At 47.0% G+C, this 18,003-nt stretch overlaps 1 protein-coding gene across 1 annotated transcript in view; it reads left to right on the top strand.

The window, feature by feature from the left end:
* Window positions 1-18,003, top strand: part of DPYSL5 (dihydropyrimidinase like 5) — a 97,520-nt gene that overhangs the window by 60,345 nt on the left and 19,172 nt on the right. Inside the window, exons 3-7 of the mRNA XM_025983894.2 lie at window positions 10,252-10,410; window positions 12,737-12,916; window positions 13,761-13,829; window positions 15,760-15,804; window positions 17,822-17,897. Coding sequence (XP_025839679.1) covers window positions 10,252-10,410; window positions 12,737-12,916; window positions 13,761-13,829; window positions 15,760-15,804; window positions 17,822-17,897 — 529 coding nt within the window. The remainder of the gene's footprint in view (window positions 1-10,251; window positions 10,411-12,736; window positions 12,917-13,760; window positions 13,830-15,759; window positions 15,805-17,821; window positions 17,898-18,003) is intronic.

Below are 18,003 nucleotides of genomic sequence, written 5' to 3'. Positions count from 1 at the left end.
TGAGAGACACACACACCGAGGCAGAGACATAGGCAGAGGGAGAAGCAGGCTCCCTGTGGGGATTCCAATGCAGGACTCAATCCCAGGATCCTGGAATCACAACCTGAGCCAAAGGCAGATGCTCAACCACTGAGCCACCCAGGTGCCCCTGTTGTGAAGACTTGTTGAGGGAAGTACTTTGCTGTGCAGCTGACCCTCTCCTGGAGCACACCCTGCATTGAGGGAGGAAGGGACCAAGTCCTTGGGCTGAGGTGCAGCTCTCTGGGAGATTCTCTCTGGGCCTAGTTTCATCCAAAGGCCCTCTAATAGGGGTGACTCTCTGCTGCCTTGGGTACCTCCAGGGGTGAGAATCCCAGAGCTCAGGAACCGTCCTTCCCTGCACATGAGACCGGCCGGGTGGTTCTGGTGCTGGGTGCTGCTGCCAGCACTGCTGCATGAGCAGCACCCCCTCCCCACCGAGAGAATCAGCAGCCCCTTTATACTTAGGAATTTGAGACAGAAGGAGGAGGAGAAAAGCTGTTGCCAGCCTCCTGACCTGTGCATGACCCGCCTGCTCCTTGCAAGGGGGGGGGGGGGGTTGGTGAGGCCTGCTCTTTATTGCTGAGGCTGAAGGGTGGCGGGGAGATGAGGACTTCACACGGAACCTCAGACCCTCTGGGCCTTCGCCGAGCGCTCGCGCTGGTGGTGGTGCTATGCGCGCCCCGAGTCCACCTGTTGAGCCAGCGCCAGACAGGCTTACATCAGGGCTTCCTGAGCAGATGTTTGTTCACTGTCCCTGAGACCCCCCAAACTGCCCTGGTTTGTTCACTTCTGGGGAGGGGGCATTCAGGCCTCCCAGGGTTGGGATGGGGGGGCGGGCATTTAGCCTTTAGGGCAGCTCCCATCTTCTAGAAGCCGGTGAGCCAGGGAGTTTCTTGCCCTGGTAGGAGGGCTTGCTTCTCCCATAACCTCCGGCCAGCCTGGTCTTCCTCCCACCTCTTGGCTACCCTTCCCAGTGTTCTTCCTCATCTTATCTTCGTCTCAATCCTCTGTGTGCAGCTCAGAGCCCTATCCCAGTTCACCTCCTCCTACTCACCTTGCCTCCCCAGGTGACCTGTTACCCATGATTCCGCTGTTAGAGCTACAGCTCAGACACCTCAGTGTGCCTCCCCCAAACTCAGCACGTCCACCACAACCCTTCTTCCCGCTCGGCGATCCCTCCCCCCAGGAACGGCACCCCCATCCTCTCAGGCCAGAGCTGGCTCACCCAAGGCCACAGGCGATACAGGAAGAACAACTCGGATCTGGGTCTGCCAGGCTGCAGAGTCCCGGCTTCTCCCACCAGAGATATTGTCCCCCCACACTGCTAACAAACAGAAAAATGCAAATGTCACTCTAAGCCCCAGCCAAACTCTGGGCCAGCCCTGAGATGCCTCCCCCTTTATTGGCATGCTGGATCTCTGCCTGGACCCTTCGTCAGCCGTCCCTGCCCTCTGGACTCCCCAGTCCCTCAGCTCTCCCGGGCTGCTTCCTCTGCATGCCCTCTGCCAGCTTCCTGAGCCCAGCCCTCTCTAGCTGATTCTGCATGCCACTCCTGTAGGAGTGTGGGCTTAGTGCCACACTTCTAATTTTTCCAAACCTTGCCCCTGGGAATTTGACTCCATTTCCTGTTTTGCTAAGAGGTCTGGAACCAAGGGTCCGGGCACCCTCTGATCATCTCCTCCCTTCTCGATTCCTCGCCCCTCTTGAATGGATGGGAAGAGGGGTCCCTCCCAGCCTGATAGATATGAAGATCAACCCTCAGTTGCCTCATGGAAGCAACGGGAACAGTAATGTACCTATTTCACAGGGTCGTTGTAGCAGTTCAAGGGGCACAGAGCACAGGCTCAGTGGGTGTTGGTTATCATTAATCATGATCGTCTCCACTTGGATGGCCCCCGATCGGCTCTATCTTAGCACGAACAAAAACTCCTTTCCCTCTCCTCATACTGTTTTCTCAGCCACGCAAGCATGAAACCTCCCTCATTATTTACACCACCTTCCCTTCCAGCATCAAACCTGGCTGCTGCTGCTTCTTCTGAGAAACAGCTTTCACACTTGTCCCTCCCATCTCTGTCCCCAAATGCAGGGCCGTCACAGTGCAGCTGGCACTCCAGAGCCAGGGTATCGGAAGTCAGCCTTCACATTCTTCCTCTGCTCCGGAGCCTGCTGTGACTACTGACTAGTCCAAGGAGGGGGGTGAGGCCCCACGTCCCCTCTGGAACTGTGCCCCTCCCTCAGGACCACCACCTCCGTAGCACACAAGTTGCAAACCTTTGCCAACCAGATGCAATCCGTGTTCAGCAAGGTCCTCAGAGTTTGGTCCTAATTAGACCTGTCTCAGCCTAAACTAAACAGATCTGCTGTGCTCCTGACTTTGCCCACACTGTCTTGCCCACCTGCCAGCTCTTAAGTTGCCTATCCAGTATGTCCTTCTCTTCCTTTGGCCTTTTGCACTTGATGCTGCCACCAAGAGGAATGTTACCTTTTTTTTTTTTTTTAAGATTTTATCTATTTACTTGAGAGGGCATGAGCTCACGAGCAGGGGGAGGGGTAGAGGGAGAGAGAGAAGCAGGCTCCCCGCTGAGCAGGGAGCCCACCCAGGACCCCTGAGATCACAGCCTGACCCGAAGGCAGATACTTAACCGATCGAGCCACCCAGGCACCCCAAGAGGAACGTCACTTTTGATGCCTTGTACTCTCATAGTACGTTGAAGTCATTTCTATTACAAATGAACCTTTTTCTTGTCCTGTTTGCCAATCACTCTCAGTACCTAAGATGTTTGTATTTCTTGCTTCTTCTGGAGCATCTGGTATATGTAGTAAAGGGCACATGGTGTGTACATTAATGCTACCTACAGACTATACATATTGCCAATAAACACTACTATTTATTGGGCTCCTACTATGTGCAGACACTGTGCTAAGTGCTTTACATGCATTATCTCATGTAGTTAGAGTAACGCCATGGGTATATATTATTATCCTCATCTTACAAATGAGGAAATGGAGCTCAAAGATTACACAACTTGCCCATGTTCTTACAAGTAAGTGATGGAGTTAGAATTTAAACCTGGATCTGCCTGATTCTTGTCACTATACTATTTTGCCTCTAAATATAACATTAATATGCTTGCAAATGGCGGGCAGGGTAAGTTGAGGAAAATGTCCTTTTCCCAAAATATATTGTGGATTGAAGGTTGTCTGTTTTCCTCTGCAGAAAATTCAAAAAATCAGGGTGCCTGGGTGGCTCAGTAGGTTGAGCGTCTGCCTTCGGCTCAGGTCATGGTTCCGAGATCCTGGGATTGAGTTCTGAGTTGGGCTGCCTGCTTGGCAGGGAGTCTGCTGCTCCTTCTCCCTCTTCTTGCCCCTCCCCCTGCTTGTGCTCTCTCTCTCCCTCTCTTTCTCTCTCTCTGTCAAATAGATGGATAAAATCTTTAAAAAGAAAAAGAGAGGGCAGCCTGGGTGGCTCAGCGGTTTAGCGCCGCCTTCAGCCCAGGGCCTGATCCTGGAGTCCCAGGATCGAGTCCCACGTCGGGCCCCCTGCATGGAGCCTGCTTCTCCTACTGCCTGTGTCTCTGCCTCTCTCTCTCTCTGTGCCTCTCATGAATAAATAAATAAAATAGTCTTAAAAAGTAAGAGAGAGAGAAAGAAAGAAAATTCAAAGAATGCAGTGTGAGTTTTAGCTATGTTGGTAATGCTAAGAGTAAGAGCATGGCGAGGTCAGACGTGCGACCAGGCCTCCAGATGATGTGGGAGAGGCCATGGACCCAGAAGGTAAGAGTGGAGAGTAAAAGGAAGTTTGGGAGTGCAATTAATTGCAAATATACAATTTAGAGAAAGCCAATCAGCTGCAGGATGAGCTCAATAGGCTGTAAATTTTGGGTCAGGAAAAGACTTGAGAGCTGTCTGTATAGCCACAGGGAACAGAAAGGGTGGCCCCAGGGAGCTGATCACACAGCAGTGGGATACCCTGCAGAAATATTAGGGGTGGTTTTTAAATTTTTTGTTTGTTTTTGTTATTGTTTTTGTTTTCCTCCTCAGAGAAAGGAGGCAATTGATAGACAGGAATGGGAGTGACTCCAAAGGAGGCTGGAGCAGTGGTCTGCACTCAACTTGCCTGGAAGGGAATTGTCAGAGAGTCAGTGTCCTGAGCCCCCAGTATGAGCTTTCTGAATTGGTGGTGAAGTTCAGTGTAAGCCTGTTAAGAGCCAGATGACCCTCAATTAGGCAAGTGTAGCCAGTCAATAAAAATGTGGGACTCCTTGTTAAAAAATTATGAAGAATTTTAACATGATGACAGCAAATCATTAAATCCCAAACAGGAGAGCCTCTCTACATGCAGGGAACTGGGGGACCCCACAGACCAGGTGCCCAAAAAGCTGCCCATGGCTGGTGAACTTGTGTTTCAGGATGAGAAAGATACTGACCAAGTGCCAGGCATGGCTCTAAGCACCATACATGTGTCATCCCATTTGATGAAATGCTCAGGTCCTTGTTTTGGTAAGTTTCTCAAGTCCCAAGACACCGTGGTGCTTCAGAGCTGGCTCTCCAGAGGGCCTTTAAGAAGCCAACAGATCCTTGATGGTGAAGGAAGTTACTCGGAGCAAGAGAGAAACCACCGAGCTAGTGATTTTTTTTTTCTCTTGTACTTTGGGAGATTGTGAATAAAAGATAGAAGATAATTTTAATGTGCAAAGCAAAAGAACTAGTTCAGCAATTCCAAGAGAAGCAGATCTAGCTGAACCAGTGTTGCCTTTTCCAGCTGCATTAGAAAATGTGGAAATGTTTGCATCGCGCTCACTAGTCTACAAAACACATCCAAATACTTGTTATTTGATTCTCAGTGCTAGAGCATTCCATTTTTAAAGATTGAGTTGCCCCTGGTTGATAGGCCTATGTAGTAGCAGATCCTGCTTTTTTATTCCCATCACCTCCCCCAACACAAACCCCCTTGTCTATGCCCTGTAGGAAAATATGCTCCAGGAAGCCCCTCCCTCTTCCCCAGTGAGAAACCCCACAGATTCGCTCTGGCTCAAGTGCCTTCTAAATAGCAGAGCACAAAGTTTGTGCCTTGACCTGTTGTTCCACCTTGGAACAAGCTGCTGCTTTGGGGGAAGGGTTGCAGGGCAGAGACAAGGGATGGAGAGTGTGGAATTGGAATATTTTTAAAAACCATTGCTACTGGGAACCCAGCAAAATGTGATTCAAGCTGCAGCAGGCAGAAGATGGTAAGTGACTCTCCAGAGAGCCTTGTCTTGACAGAGGCAGGAAGGCCAATACACTGTTCTCTCCAACACTGTGATGTCAGCAAATAAATCATATTTTTCTGAAATTTCTTCCCAACTTTCTGAGCATGGCCCTGGTCCCTATGGAGACCCTGTGTGCCCTGCAGTGGTCTGAACTTCTAAAGCATGAAGGTGACATTTCTATCAGGTGTAGGTTGAGTTTCAGTACAAGTTCTGCCCAAGTTTATGCCTGGAAAGTGGATTACCAATAAGTATATTGGGTTGTATTAGGAAGCAAATGGAGGTGACATTACTGAGCATCAAATAAATCCAGATTCACCCAGCAGAAGATCACAAATGTCAAAAACAAATCATGGTAACCCTTTGAAATACTCAAGTTTTGTTTCATCTCCTGCCAAATGTGTATAATAATGCTGTGTCTGTTGATTAAACAGATGATCCCAATATCCATTTATTCACTATTAAGTTATCCACTATTAACTCTGTAATTAACTCCTGGGCTCATGTAGTAAGAGTTGGAGGTGTGCATGCACCACTAAGCTACACATCCACTTCCTGGCAACTTCTACCTCCGTATGGGGACTGTACACGTATGAGCAGGAATACTCAAGCACCATATGTGGTGGTAAATGTCCATGAACTCAGAGTTAAACACCTAAGTGGAAGAGCATTCATTTAATTAATTAATTAATTAACTAAAATGAATGAAATAGATCTTAAAGATATTGAGTTTTTTAAAAAAGCAAGTTGCAAAAACGTATGGACAGTAGGATACCGTTTGTGTAGATTTTTTAAATTAACAAGACAAACCATAGTAAAAGCATAAATATATAGATTTATATATTTTTAGGGCAATTTATATGTCAACCTCTGGGGAGGGGGATAGAGAACAGGATGGAGGGCTTTGGTTGGATTGCTTGTATTTCTTTTTTTTTTTTTTTTAAAGATTTTTATTTATTTGAGAGAGAGTGCACATAAGTAGGCAGAGCAGCAGGCAGAGGGAGAGGGAGAAGCAGGCTCTCCACTGAGCAGAGAGCCAGATGTGGGGCTCCATCCCAGGATGCCAAAAGCAGACACTCAACCAACTGAGCCACCCAGGTGCCCCCCCCTTTTTTTAATGTTTTTTTAAAAAACAGCGAAAAATGTTAAATCTGTTATGTTTGACTGGTGAGTTCATGCTATGTGTTGTAGTATTTTCTATAATTTTACTATATGGTTGAAATATTTCATAATTTTCAGAAGAAAGTATTTTGAACACATAAGCATGGTTAACTAAATTTTTTTAAGGATTTATTATTTGTTTTGAGAGAGAGAACATGTGGGGGGCTGCAAGGAGGGGCAGAAGGACAGAGAGAGAGAGAGAGAGAGAGACACTCTCAAGCAGACTCCCCGCTGAGTGGGGAGCCCAATGGGGCTTGACCCCAGGACCCTGAGATCATGATCCAAGCTGAAACCAAGAGTCAGACACATAACCAACTAAGCCACCCAGGCGCCCCACGTGGTTAACTAAATTTTAAATAATTTTTAGCTTCTTCTCAATTTCTGTTTAAAATAGATATTATAAATAATGTCTATTAAATAGATTTCGGAAAGCTAGAGAAACTAAATAACTCAGATTCTCATCACTCAAAACAGTCCTTGTTAATGTTTTGGTATATTTCCTCCCATGTTTTTCCTTGTGTGGGTGCCTGTGTGTTTAAACATACTTCTCAGCATCTTGGGCACACATATTGAATCCTGCCTTTTTCGCTCATTATATATAGTATCACCCTTTTTCCATGTTATGACTTAGACTCCATGAACATCATTTCTGTTGACTTCCATTAAACATTGTCCACAGCTTGCTTAACCAACACCATTTTTGCATAAAACCAGGAACATTCAGCAGTCACGCAGTCCCATACTTGTAAACATAATCCTTTTGAAAGCCTCAGAAACAGGATTGGGTCATGCTCTCTGTTGATTTCTACAAGGCTGTTTCTGTGTGGGATGACAGTAAAAAGGTCTGTCACATCTGTGATATCACACTCCAAGGAAGACAGAGCTTGTCGGCATTCATCCCGTGGGTTGGAACTGTACATATTTTAAAAGCCAGCTCTGGGGATGCCTGGGTGGCTCAGCGGTTGAGCATCTGCCTTTGGCTCGGGGAGTGATCCCGAGATCCTGGGATCAAGTCCCACATCAGGCTTCCCTCATGGAACCTGCTTCTCCCTCTGCCTCTATCTCTGCCCCTCTTTGTGTTTCTCATGAATAAATAAATAAAATCTTTAAAAAAAAAAAAAAGCCAGCTCTGTATATATCTTGCCTGAGAGGCAACAAGTGCTCGTACATACTTGTACATCCAGCATTTGGTCTGGGCTCCTGAATCTTTGCTGATCCTGTTAAACTTGTACTTTGAGGCCTGAGGTAATAGCAGAAATAATTAGTCCAGATATTTATGTGGCTCTTCCCAGCTTACAGGTGCTCTCACATCCATTGCTACCAGATCTTCTCTGGGCCCCCAGGAGGTGAGGTGTAGAGTGAGCACACAGCTGGCCCTGGATTCCAGCCAATAAGTGAGAAAGTCAGCACCATCATCCAGTGACACCTACCAGAACTCTTCAGTTACTGTCCTTAGGCTCAGGCAAGAGGGATCGTGTCTACCCAGAGCCCACTGTCCTCTTCTAGACTCAGGGTCCCTGGACTTTCTTAGTAAATGGTCCTGAGCACTTCCAGGTCCTATGCAAGCTTGAATCTCTTCTGCTGGGAACCAGACTACCTGTGTGTGCATGCCTGGGTCCAAGGGTAGCATTTTGCAGGGAGTGAGCAGATCTTAGACCTGCAGGCTGCAGGATGAACCCAGGATCAGGGATGTGGGCAGGGGGCAGCTGCAAAGGCTGAAGGTTAACATCCCATATAATGTAGCTCAGAGCTGCAAAGACTCCAAGAGCTCTAAATTCAGGCCTGACCTTCTCAGCCATATATTTGTTAGAGTAGTAGGAGGATAGAATGTATTCTGTTTGACAGTTAGCTTGATCTGTAACTTTTAACCACTTAGAGATTCAGCATAGGGACCTCCTTTTCTCCTCTTGCTCTGGGACCCACAGATCTTAAGAACAGTATCAGCTCTCTTATCATCCTGTTTCCACCTGTTTCCAGGTCCCTCTTTTTCTATCCAAGGCTAGAGACCTACTGAGTGGGATGTAGAGGAAGACAATCTAGAACCAGTAAAACAAGTGTATAAAATAAAAACAATTTAGTGTATGAAATATCAATATCTGATATCCCCTGTGTCTACATGTAAAGGCAAGAAATGCATTTCAGGGAAGAATAGAGTACAACCACCTGCTGTAAGGATGAATCAGCCCAGCACATCCAGCCAGATCACAAATAGAAACCAGCGAGTAAAGCTACAATCTGCTGCTCTTCCCCTTCTCATTTCCCTGCACCCCCATCCCATTTCCCTCGCTGTGTACCGCAGAACCACCGCCCTCTGTTGGTGGCTTTAAGCCATGCAAGAAGTCGGACTCCTGCCCTCCCGACGTGGCCCAGCCAACATCAGCATGGGAAATCCATGCTGCAAGAGTTTTCATTTTAATTCTTTGACCACTAAATTAACTTTTTTCAGTTCCCCAATCCCCAGCAGTGTTTCTGATTTGTGATTTAGGATTTGACTGTGACTGGAGAAGCATGAAATCATTAAGACAATTTCATTGTCCCGTTTTCTTCCTCTACAGAAAACAGAGATAAACAGCCAAAGTCTGGATAATTAAATGCACACATAAGGACAGACTTCACTCAGTCCACTTTATTAAAGACATTTCACTTGATTTTCCCAACTAACCAGCCAGGGAACTAATTTAGGTAAAGCTTAGAGAGGTTAAGTAACTATTATAATAGCTATTATAGGTAAAGCATCTCAGAGACGTTAAGTAATGTGGCTGAGGTTATCCAGCTGGGAGGTGGTGAACGAGGACTCAAACTTAGGCTGATCCAAATTACTGTCAGGACCCAAATAGAAGGATGGGTTTTGTCTAAACTTCTACTCATTGGAAAAAAAAAAGTCACCCTCTATCAGAGCATACAGAAAGTAGCAGAGCCCTCTCTTGATTATTCTGTTTTGATGAAGTTTTGTTTGGGAACAACATTAGCCAGGAATAGTCTTTGGTCAATGCTCATTCTGGAAGTTTGTGCAGGTCAGCCGACCAAATTGGTTGTTAAAAAAGTATGCATGGGCGAGGTGAATCTTTAATACAGATTTAGTAATTATTCCTGGAGCTATGCTTTTTTTTTTTTTTTTTTAATCACAAATGAGGCTTCTTAACGATTTCTTTTTAAGTGGTATCTTGTGGAGATTGTGAATAGGGTAATTTTTCATTGATAAATCATACAGGGACCTAAAAAGTACTCGATCTCAAACAAGATAAATGGAAATGAACTCAACGTGCTTGGAAAAACTGAAGACAAAGAACTCCCATGCGGAAGGTGCACATGAAAACTTGGAATAAAATCGTTTCATGAAATATGAGTGAATAAAACAAAATGATATATCCAAATTAACATTTTATTCATTAGGATTTAAATACATCTGGATAACTAAATAATTATAAATAGACATTTTGTTACATCAAACATTTGGTTGTGTTGTCTCTATATTCACATTGGCTAAAATCATTGGGTGTGGGAGGAGGGGAGTCTGGAAAAGAAAGGCTGGCCTCAGGCTGGGGTAACACACTAAGTGTTTATTCCAAAGCACCGAGCTAGAACCCATGACAAGGAAGAAGTGGGTTTGTGCTGGATCCACAGTGGTGATAAAGGTTACTGGCTCCTGTATGTCCAGCTCCTTATAATTTCCCAAGCATTGCTGCACTGGAGACTCACAGCCTCTTGCTTGATAGGGTCTGTGGTTGTCCTGAATGTCCACCCAAGGACTCTGTGTGTCTTTGCATTGGTGACTTGGCTGTGGGAAGGGATGTAATGAGACTGCTTTTCCCGTCTCCTGCAGGCAGCACTAGTTGGAGGCACCACCATGGTCATCGGCCACGTCCTGCCTGATAAGGAAACCTCCCTCGTGGATGCCTATGAGAAGTGCCGGGGTCTGGCGGACCCCAAGGTCTGCTGTGACTATGCCCTGCACGTGGGGATCACCTGGTGGGCACCCAAGGTAATGGTGCTGGGTGGAATCCCAAAAGAAGAATGAATGTTCTTTTTAGAACAGGCAGAGGGGCCATTTGGTCAGAGTCAGCTAGGGTGGGGTGCTCTCCCACAGGTGTGGGACCCGCACCACCACCATCCCAACTCCCCCAAATGCCAAGAGAAAAAACACATGGTTCCACAAGAGGACCAGAAGGCTCATTCTGCTTAATTTAAAGGGCCAGTTTTCCAGCAGACACAGAGGGCCTAAGACCAGAGGTGCGGAGAGCGCTGAGTCCTTGCTCAGACCACAGCAGCAACTCTTTTAAGCATTTGACGGAATACTTTACAGTAAGCGCCGCTGACCCCTAAAGTGGCTGCTGCTGAATAGTGGGCTTGGCAAGAGTCAGGCTCATTGTCATGCTGGAAGTGACAGCTTGGTCCTGAGGGCTCAGAACAGAACAGAGGGACCAATACTGACTGGCTTATTGCTGCCTGGTACAAATGGACTGGGCTACTTCTTTCCTGGGGGGCCCAGCTCCTGCTCTGAGAGCCGTGAGGCTGCTCCTGGCACATGCTGAGGCTGGCTCCCACTGAGCCGTTTCTCGCTTCAGCCGCTGTGGCCCTCTGGCTTTCCTGTCCTTCCACTGATCCAGGCCTCAGGGCCAGAGTCCAGTCCCCTCTCCCCGATTCCTACTTCCTTGCTCTTCCCCAAAACAGATAGACAAGCGTTTAGATTTTGTTTCACTTCTGGACTTTTACTGCTTGTTATCCCAGGGAAGCAGCCTGGATGCTCATTCTTTTATCAATTCCGTGTTAATCACCATGTGCCGGTACTCCGTGGGTGCCCTAGAATCAGAAAAATAAATAAGCACTGGGGCACCTGGCTGGCCCAGTCAATAGAGCGTGTGGCTCTTGATCTCAGGATCCTGAGTTCATACCCCACTTTGCGCATAACATTGTCTACTTTAAAAAAAAAAACAAAAAACAAAAACAACAAGCATTAAGACATTTTACAAAGTTCTTCAGCTCTAGAGACTGGTCTATAGGGCCTGACTCCCTTCTCAGATGGTAATTAAAAGCCTCAGGTACTTCTGCCCTTGGGTTTTAGCTGTGAGTGTGGGGCTCACCCAGTCTCCTCTGTTATTTCTCACCTGGTCCTTCTGAAAAGCTCGGACCCCTCCAAGCCTCACACCATGAAGACCTCCCTCCTGGTATTGGGTAAAGGCACAGACCACCCTAAATGTCAGTCAGCCCTTATCTCAGGTGAGGGTTTTGTTTATTTTGGACACCCTCCTGGGTGGATGACCCTATCTGGAGCCTCTCTATTCCCTCCACCTGGAGTTGGCCTGGAATAGAGCATCCATTCCAGTTCTCAGCCACACTGAAGCCAGGCCAGCCATCCTTAGGTCCCCAGAGGTTGTGGGGACTTCCACACATCTAGAATTTCAAATTATTTTTTTGTTATTATCAAATAATTTCTTTCTAACTGAAGATTTTAAAAATAGAAAAGAAGCCCATCATCTGGTCACTCCAACACAACCACTATTGTTTTAGCTTATTTCCTTCCAGTCTTTTCCTCATATGTGCTTTTTTACATAGTAACTCTTTTACTCAATGTGAGCATTTTTGGTTTGGCTGCATGGTCTTCATGACCATCAGTGTGGTGGCTACCTAATGTCCTATCAACGAAATAAACCTCACTTTATATTCCTATTGTCAGACCAATGTTGCTTCCAGTTTTTTCCTAATATAGGTAACGTTGGGATGAAACTCCTTATTCATGTAGCTTTGATCATATTCCTAAATTAGATTTTCCCCAGAGTCTCAGGATTGGGTTTCTTTGTTTGTTTTAATTTTACTTTTAGGCAATCTCCAAGCCCTACCTGGGGCTCGAACCCACAACCCCAAGATCAAGAAGAGTTGCATGCTCCATTGACTGAGCCAGCCAGGCACCTTGGGTCACAGGATTTTTAACATTAGTCTACTGAATTGTGCATATTTATTAAGGGGGCAGAGGGCACAAGCCCTGAGAGTAAAAAGGTGTTAGTGCATTGATGAATAAGGCTAACTTGGAGTCAGAAACATAGGACAAGCCTACGGAATAGCAGAAACATGCCTGGACAGTAACAATAAAGTTCCTATATGTGTGTCATACTTGACAATTTTCAAAGTACTTCTGCATCTGCTTGCTCACATGACCTCACAGCAGCCTGTGGGGTGGGTGAAAAGTGAGATGATACTGTGAGGTTGCTGGTGGTCATATGGCCCACATCTCCATCCTGAGCCAGCGTCTGCCAGCCAGCCTCTTGAACATCTGTACTCACGTGGCATTGCCTTTGCATTTTGCTCTCCAGGTGAAAGCAGAAATGGAGACACTGGTAAGGGAGAAGGGCGTCAACTCCTTCCAGATGTTCATGACCTACAAAGACTTGTATATGCTTCGGGACAGCGAGCTGTATCAAGTGTTGCATGCTTGCAAGGACATTGGAGCGATCCCCCGAGTCCATGCTGAGAATGGGGAGCTCGTGGCCGAGGCAAGGCAATAGAGAATAGAGAATATGGGGGAGGGGGTGCTGGGGTGCCAATACAGATAACTGGGTCTGGGTAGGGGGGAGATTCCTGACCACCCATCACCCATCTCACAATTCTGTTCAGACAAAATAAGTTATAAAAGAAAGTGCAAGATGTTGACAACCCCACAGATGACAAATCTTAATCAGAAAATCCAAACTTGTCTACTATCTGTAAAAAAACAACAACAAAAAAAAAACTCTTCACAGTACAAAATGGTTTCTAAGTCTTAGATAATGTCTTAGTTCTAATATGATATTTAAATTCCATTATAGCAAAAGAATTTGAAGCACCTCTAAGAAATATTTTAAGGAGATTTGACATCAGAATAAATAAGAGTCAGCTCTCTGCTTTCCTGTTACCATCCGCCCTCCAGAAGAGCTGGGATATTATTAGCGGTCTACTCACTATTAGATGAGTCCCTTTGTGCTCCTGGATCTTAAATAGGATACTTGGAAAGGGTTCATCTAGATGTGGCTGGAAGCTAGAGACTTGACTAGACTTCAGTGGAGTAGTTCTGACTTTCAGTCCGATCGTCTTTCATGTCCCAAACTTGCTGGTTAGATACAGAACTGTAATTTTAAGAGGAAAAAATATAGTCCATCCTTATGGAGGTGAGACCTAGGAGAGTCTAACTGCCCCCTTACTGCAAGGGAGCCCTGTACTGATTCTGCCCTCTTTGGGAGATGAATACTACAGAGGTGAGAAAAGTAGCAAGTCTATTGCAATGGGCTCTGTCCAACATATTTGAGAGTCCCTGGGGTTTGTGATTTTCTTGTATCACTCAATTTTCTGTCTTTTATTCAGGGTGCCAAGGAAGCGCTAGATTTGGGTATCACGGGCCCAGAAGGAATCGAAATCAGCCGCCCAGAAGAGGTGAGAAAAACTTTCTGTGCCTTTTGTCAGCTTCTTTCCTATGGGTTCATAGAATCTTTCTTTTTTTAAATTTATTTATTTATTCATGAGAGACACAGAGAGAGAGAGGCAGAGATATAGACATAGAGAGAAGCAGGCTCCATGCAGGGAACCCGATGTGGGACTCGATCCGGACTCCAGGATCATGCCCTGAGCCAAAGGCAGATGCTCAACCACTGAGCCACCCAGACATCCCTGGATTCATAGAATCTTTTTTTCCTAAGATTTTATTTATTTACTCATGAGAGCACACAGAGAGAAGCAGAGACATAGGCAGACAGAGAAGCAGGCTCCCTGTGGGGAGCCTGATGTAGGACTCGATCCCAGGACCCTGGGATCATGCCCTGAGCCAAAGGCCTTGGGCTTCCTTGGGAATGACATTTGGGGGGAAACCAGACCCATCTGATTTAATTCTGATTTCAGGGATCTGAGGGAGATAATGTGAGCACAGCAGGGACTGCTTTCCCCGAAATTGAATGGGCAGTGGGGAGACAGAGTGAAAGGACCTTCATGTGTGTGTGTTTTTTTTTTTAAGATTTTATTTATTTATTCATGAGAGAGAGAGAGAGAGAGAGAGAGGCAGAGACATAGGCAGAGGGAGAAGACGGCTCCATGCAGGGAGCCTGATGTGGGACTCAATCCCGGGTCCTCAGGATCACGCCCTGGGTCAAAAGCGGTGCTAAACCACTGAGCCACCCGTGCTGCCCGGACCTTCATGTGTTAAAAGAAATTCCAGGCTATAAGCCAGTGAGTGAGTCAACGTTTTTGAAATGAGATCCATTTGAGCATCTGAGGAAAACTTCAGATGCTTCCCACCAACAACCAGAGGCACACAGGTGTCCATGCTCCCTGCCCCTTATTACCCCATGACCCACGGCAATGGTAATGAAAAGCCCCACCATCCTTCTGCCCTGTGGTTTTGTCCTTGTGCAGTTTTGCAGGGCATCCACCCACATCCCCCATTGCCCCCCCCGCTAAAGAATTCTCCTCTGGCGGGATCACATTGGACAAATAGTGCCTTCTTGTCCTGTGACCCTATTCAGATATCCTCTGCCATTCGTGAGGAGAAAGCTATTTCCCATTTCTTCAAAGCCTTCCGTGCAGAATGCTGGCTGGATGTTCACGAGGCACAAGGATCCAGAGACAGGATGTGATGGCACTGCCATCAGTCGGGCAAGGCCCTGAGTGTGCCTGTGAGAACAGGAGTGGGCGGTGGTCACAGGACTGGGCTTTGTTCACTTATAGGAGGGCAAGAGCAAGTCTTTGACTGTAGGGTATTAATAGCATGAGCCATCACTGACCTCATCTGCTGGTTAAAGTCTCCACGCCAGGGGAGATTTTGCTCTCCAGAGGACACTCGGCAATGCCTAGTGACGTTTTTGGTTGTCCCACCTGGAGATGGTACTGCTGGCATCTAGTGGGTAGAGGTGAGGGATGCTGCTTGAGGATCCCAGGGTGCCCAGATAACCCCTACCTCCAAGAATGTTTATAGTACTGAGGTTCAGAAACCCTGGTCTAGGCTAATTTCCAGCCTGATATTAGGATTGTTCTTTGCTACCACGCTGTGTGGCTGTGGAGACAATACACCAGAAAGCATGGAGAGATGGGACTCTAGGTTTCCCTTTGCTTTTGTTTCCTTGCCTTTTATTTAAGGCCCGAGTAGCATCCCAAAAGGATGTGCTGGGGATACTAAGTTCTTGGATTCCCTCAGGGCAAGCAGAGTGCTTGGAGCTTGGTGCTCCTGTAATGCAGCCCCTATGGGTGCTGTTGACCCTTCCAACTCTGTGTTCGATGTACCAACACTTTCGACAAAGTGGGCTCCCGAGCAGATGTGGGCTTGCTTGGAAGAGATGGTGAGGCTTGTTTTCTTCCTGTCCTTTGTTTCTAACAGCTGGAAGCTGAAGCCACTCACCGAGTCATCACCATTGCAAACAGGGTAAGTAGACCCCACCTGCCCCTGAACCCGTTCTCGACTCTGGGTTCAGAAACCAGAATCTTCTGTCTACACAGCAGAGTCCCATTCTGTCCTGGCTGCCAACATCATCCCTGACTCGCAGGACCCCAAAACTGCTTGCTGGGTGAATGCTGCTTTTCCCACAGACCTGGTGGAGGTCCTTGCTGTCTGCTCTCTCTTCCACCCCCTTGAGCTTGCTGAGTCTGGCTTCACTGCTCAAGTGGAAGTGGTTCCCACGGGAGGAGGATGGGTTTGGAGGCCACAGAGCCTCCCTGCAACCAAACTCTGTCTTCTGTAGAGGAATTCGGTAGATGTTTGCTTTGAGAACTGAGATTTAAGCCTCTGCCTCTGGACCACTTAGAAGTTTTCCTTGGTATCGCTCAGGGTCAGGGGGTGCAGATACAGTGTGGTGGTGGGAAATGAGCAAGAGATGTGAGGTCTTTACCAAATATAAGCTCTCCACATATGCAGGTCACTCAACCACTCTGATGACTCTTTTGTTGTCTGAAATTGGTATAGTAATAACACTTCTCACAGGATGGTTGTGAGGATCAAAGGAGGCAGAGAGAAAACAAAACAAAACAAAACAAAAAAAACCAAAAACAAACAAACAAAAAAAAAAAACAAAGGAGGCAGAGAAGGAAAGGCACTTTATAAACAGCAGAGCACTAGACCAAGGTTATTTCTCCTTCTAAACGATCATTAAAGAGTTCGATTTGCTCAGATAATCTGAACTGTCGCCTCTAGAACACCGGTTTTCTCAGTGTGGTGCCTGGACTGGGAGCATCGACATTTGTTAGAAGTTTAAGAATGCAAATTCTCAGGCCCTCGCAGACCTATTGAATCAGGAATGTGGGAATGATGCCCAGCCATCAGTTTTAAATAGCCTACCCCCGATTCTAGTGGGCACTCATGCTCAGAGAACCTCTCTTCTGAAAAGACATGGACTCCCCCTGAAGGATGTAAGCCTCAGGGGTGCTGTTAGGAACACCAGAGAAAACACAAGAGGTTGGAGGTCCAGCGGATCTCAGAATTAGTAAAGTTGTGCCAAGCACATGACATGTTGGGCCTTTTCCTAGGCTCTCTGTCCTCTCATTTTGATAAGTAGAGAAGGCATCACAGTAACATTTGGGAAAAATTTCCGATTAGCAATCTACAAGTCTGGGCACTGGACAAGGACGTTGTTTTACTGGCACGATAGTAGTTATGATATCAGTTACTTCCTGATGGAAACTTGCCCCAGAATAAAGAAAGATCTGAACAACAGAAGGCCAGATTCCTGGGTTTTGTTTTGTTTTTTTTTTAAGATTTTATTTATTCTTTCATGAGAGACACAGAGAGAGAGGCAGAGACCTAGGCAGAGGGAGAAAAAGGCTCCCCGTGGGGAGCCTGATACAGGACTCGATCCCAGGACCCCAGGATCACGTCCTGAACCAAAGGCAGTTGCTCACCCACTGAGCCCCCCAGGCACTCCCAGCTTCCTGTTTTTTAGTTCAAACATATGCCCAGAGAAGTGAAGAGAGGAGAAGCTCATCGATACTACAATCCAGGTGTCTACTTGCAAGACCAATCCTGTCTGACTCAGACTCCAAACCCTGAACCTCCTGTATTTCATTTCTTCTCCAGGGTGCATTCTATCTACTGATAAAGCAGCCCTCATACAGTATAATCCTCGACTGTCTCTAGGTCATCACACTCATGAACGAAAATAGGCCCTTGTATTAAGTTATCAATCATCTTGATTTGGGCTGGTAGAGGATGGGAGGTTCAGCCCTCAACATCTTGCCCTGACATTGCCCCTGGGCTCTGGTGCTGGGTGCTGTCTGCCTCCTCCTCGCTTCACGCGGTCTGGGCTCGGGGCTGCCCCGCATTCCCGAGAGTGGGGGCTGAGAGACGCAGGGGTTGGCACTGGGGCCAGGATTGGTTTGCCCGGGGCTGGGCTAGTGCTTAGCCAGTTCCTGGGGTTGATGCACTCTCTTCCCACTGGGTTTTCCTTTAGACTCACTGCCCGATCTACCTGGTCAACGTGTCCAGCATCTCGGCCGGCGATGTTATCGCAGCTGCTAAGATGCAAGGTGAGTCCTGGGGCTGGAGTGGACAGTTCGCATGCATGGTGGGTTGCAGCCCTATGGGGCCCACCAGCGCGGTGTCCGCCCTGTTCTCCACTGTCACCCTCAGAAG

Source organism: Vulpes vulpes, chromosome 8 (genome assembly GCF_048418805.1).
Source record: "Vulpes vulpes isolate BD-2025 chromosome 8, VulVul3, whole genome shotgun sequence".
Lineage (NCBI taxonomy): Eukaryota > Metazoa > Chordata > Mammalia > Carnivora > Canidae > Vulpes > Vulpes vulpes.
This window is presented reverse-complemented; position numbering and strand designations above follow the sequence as displayed.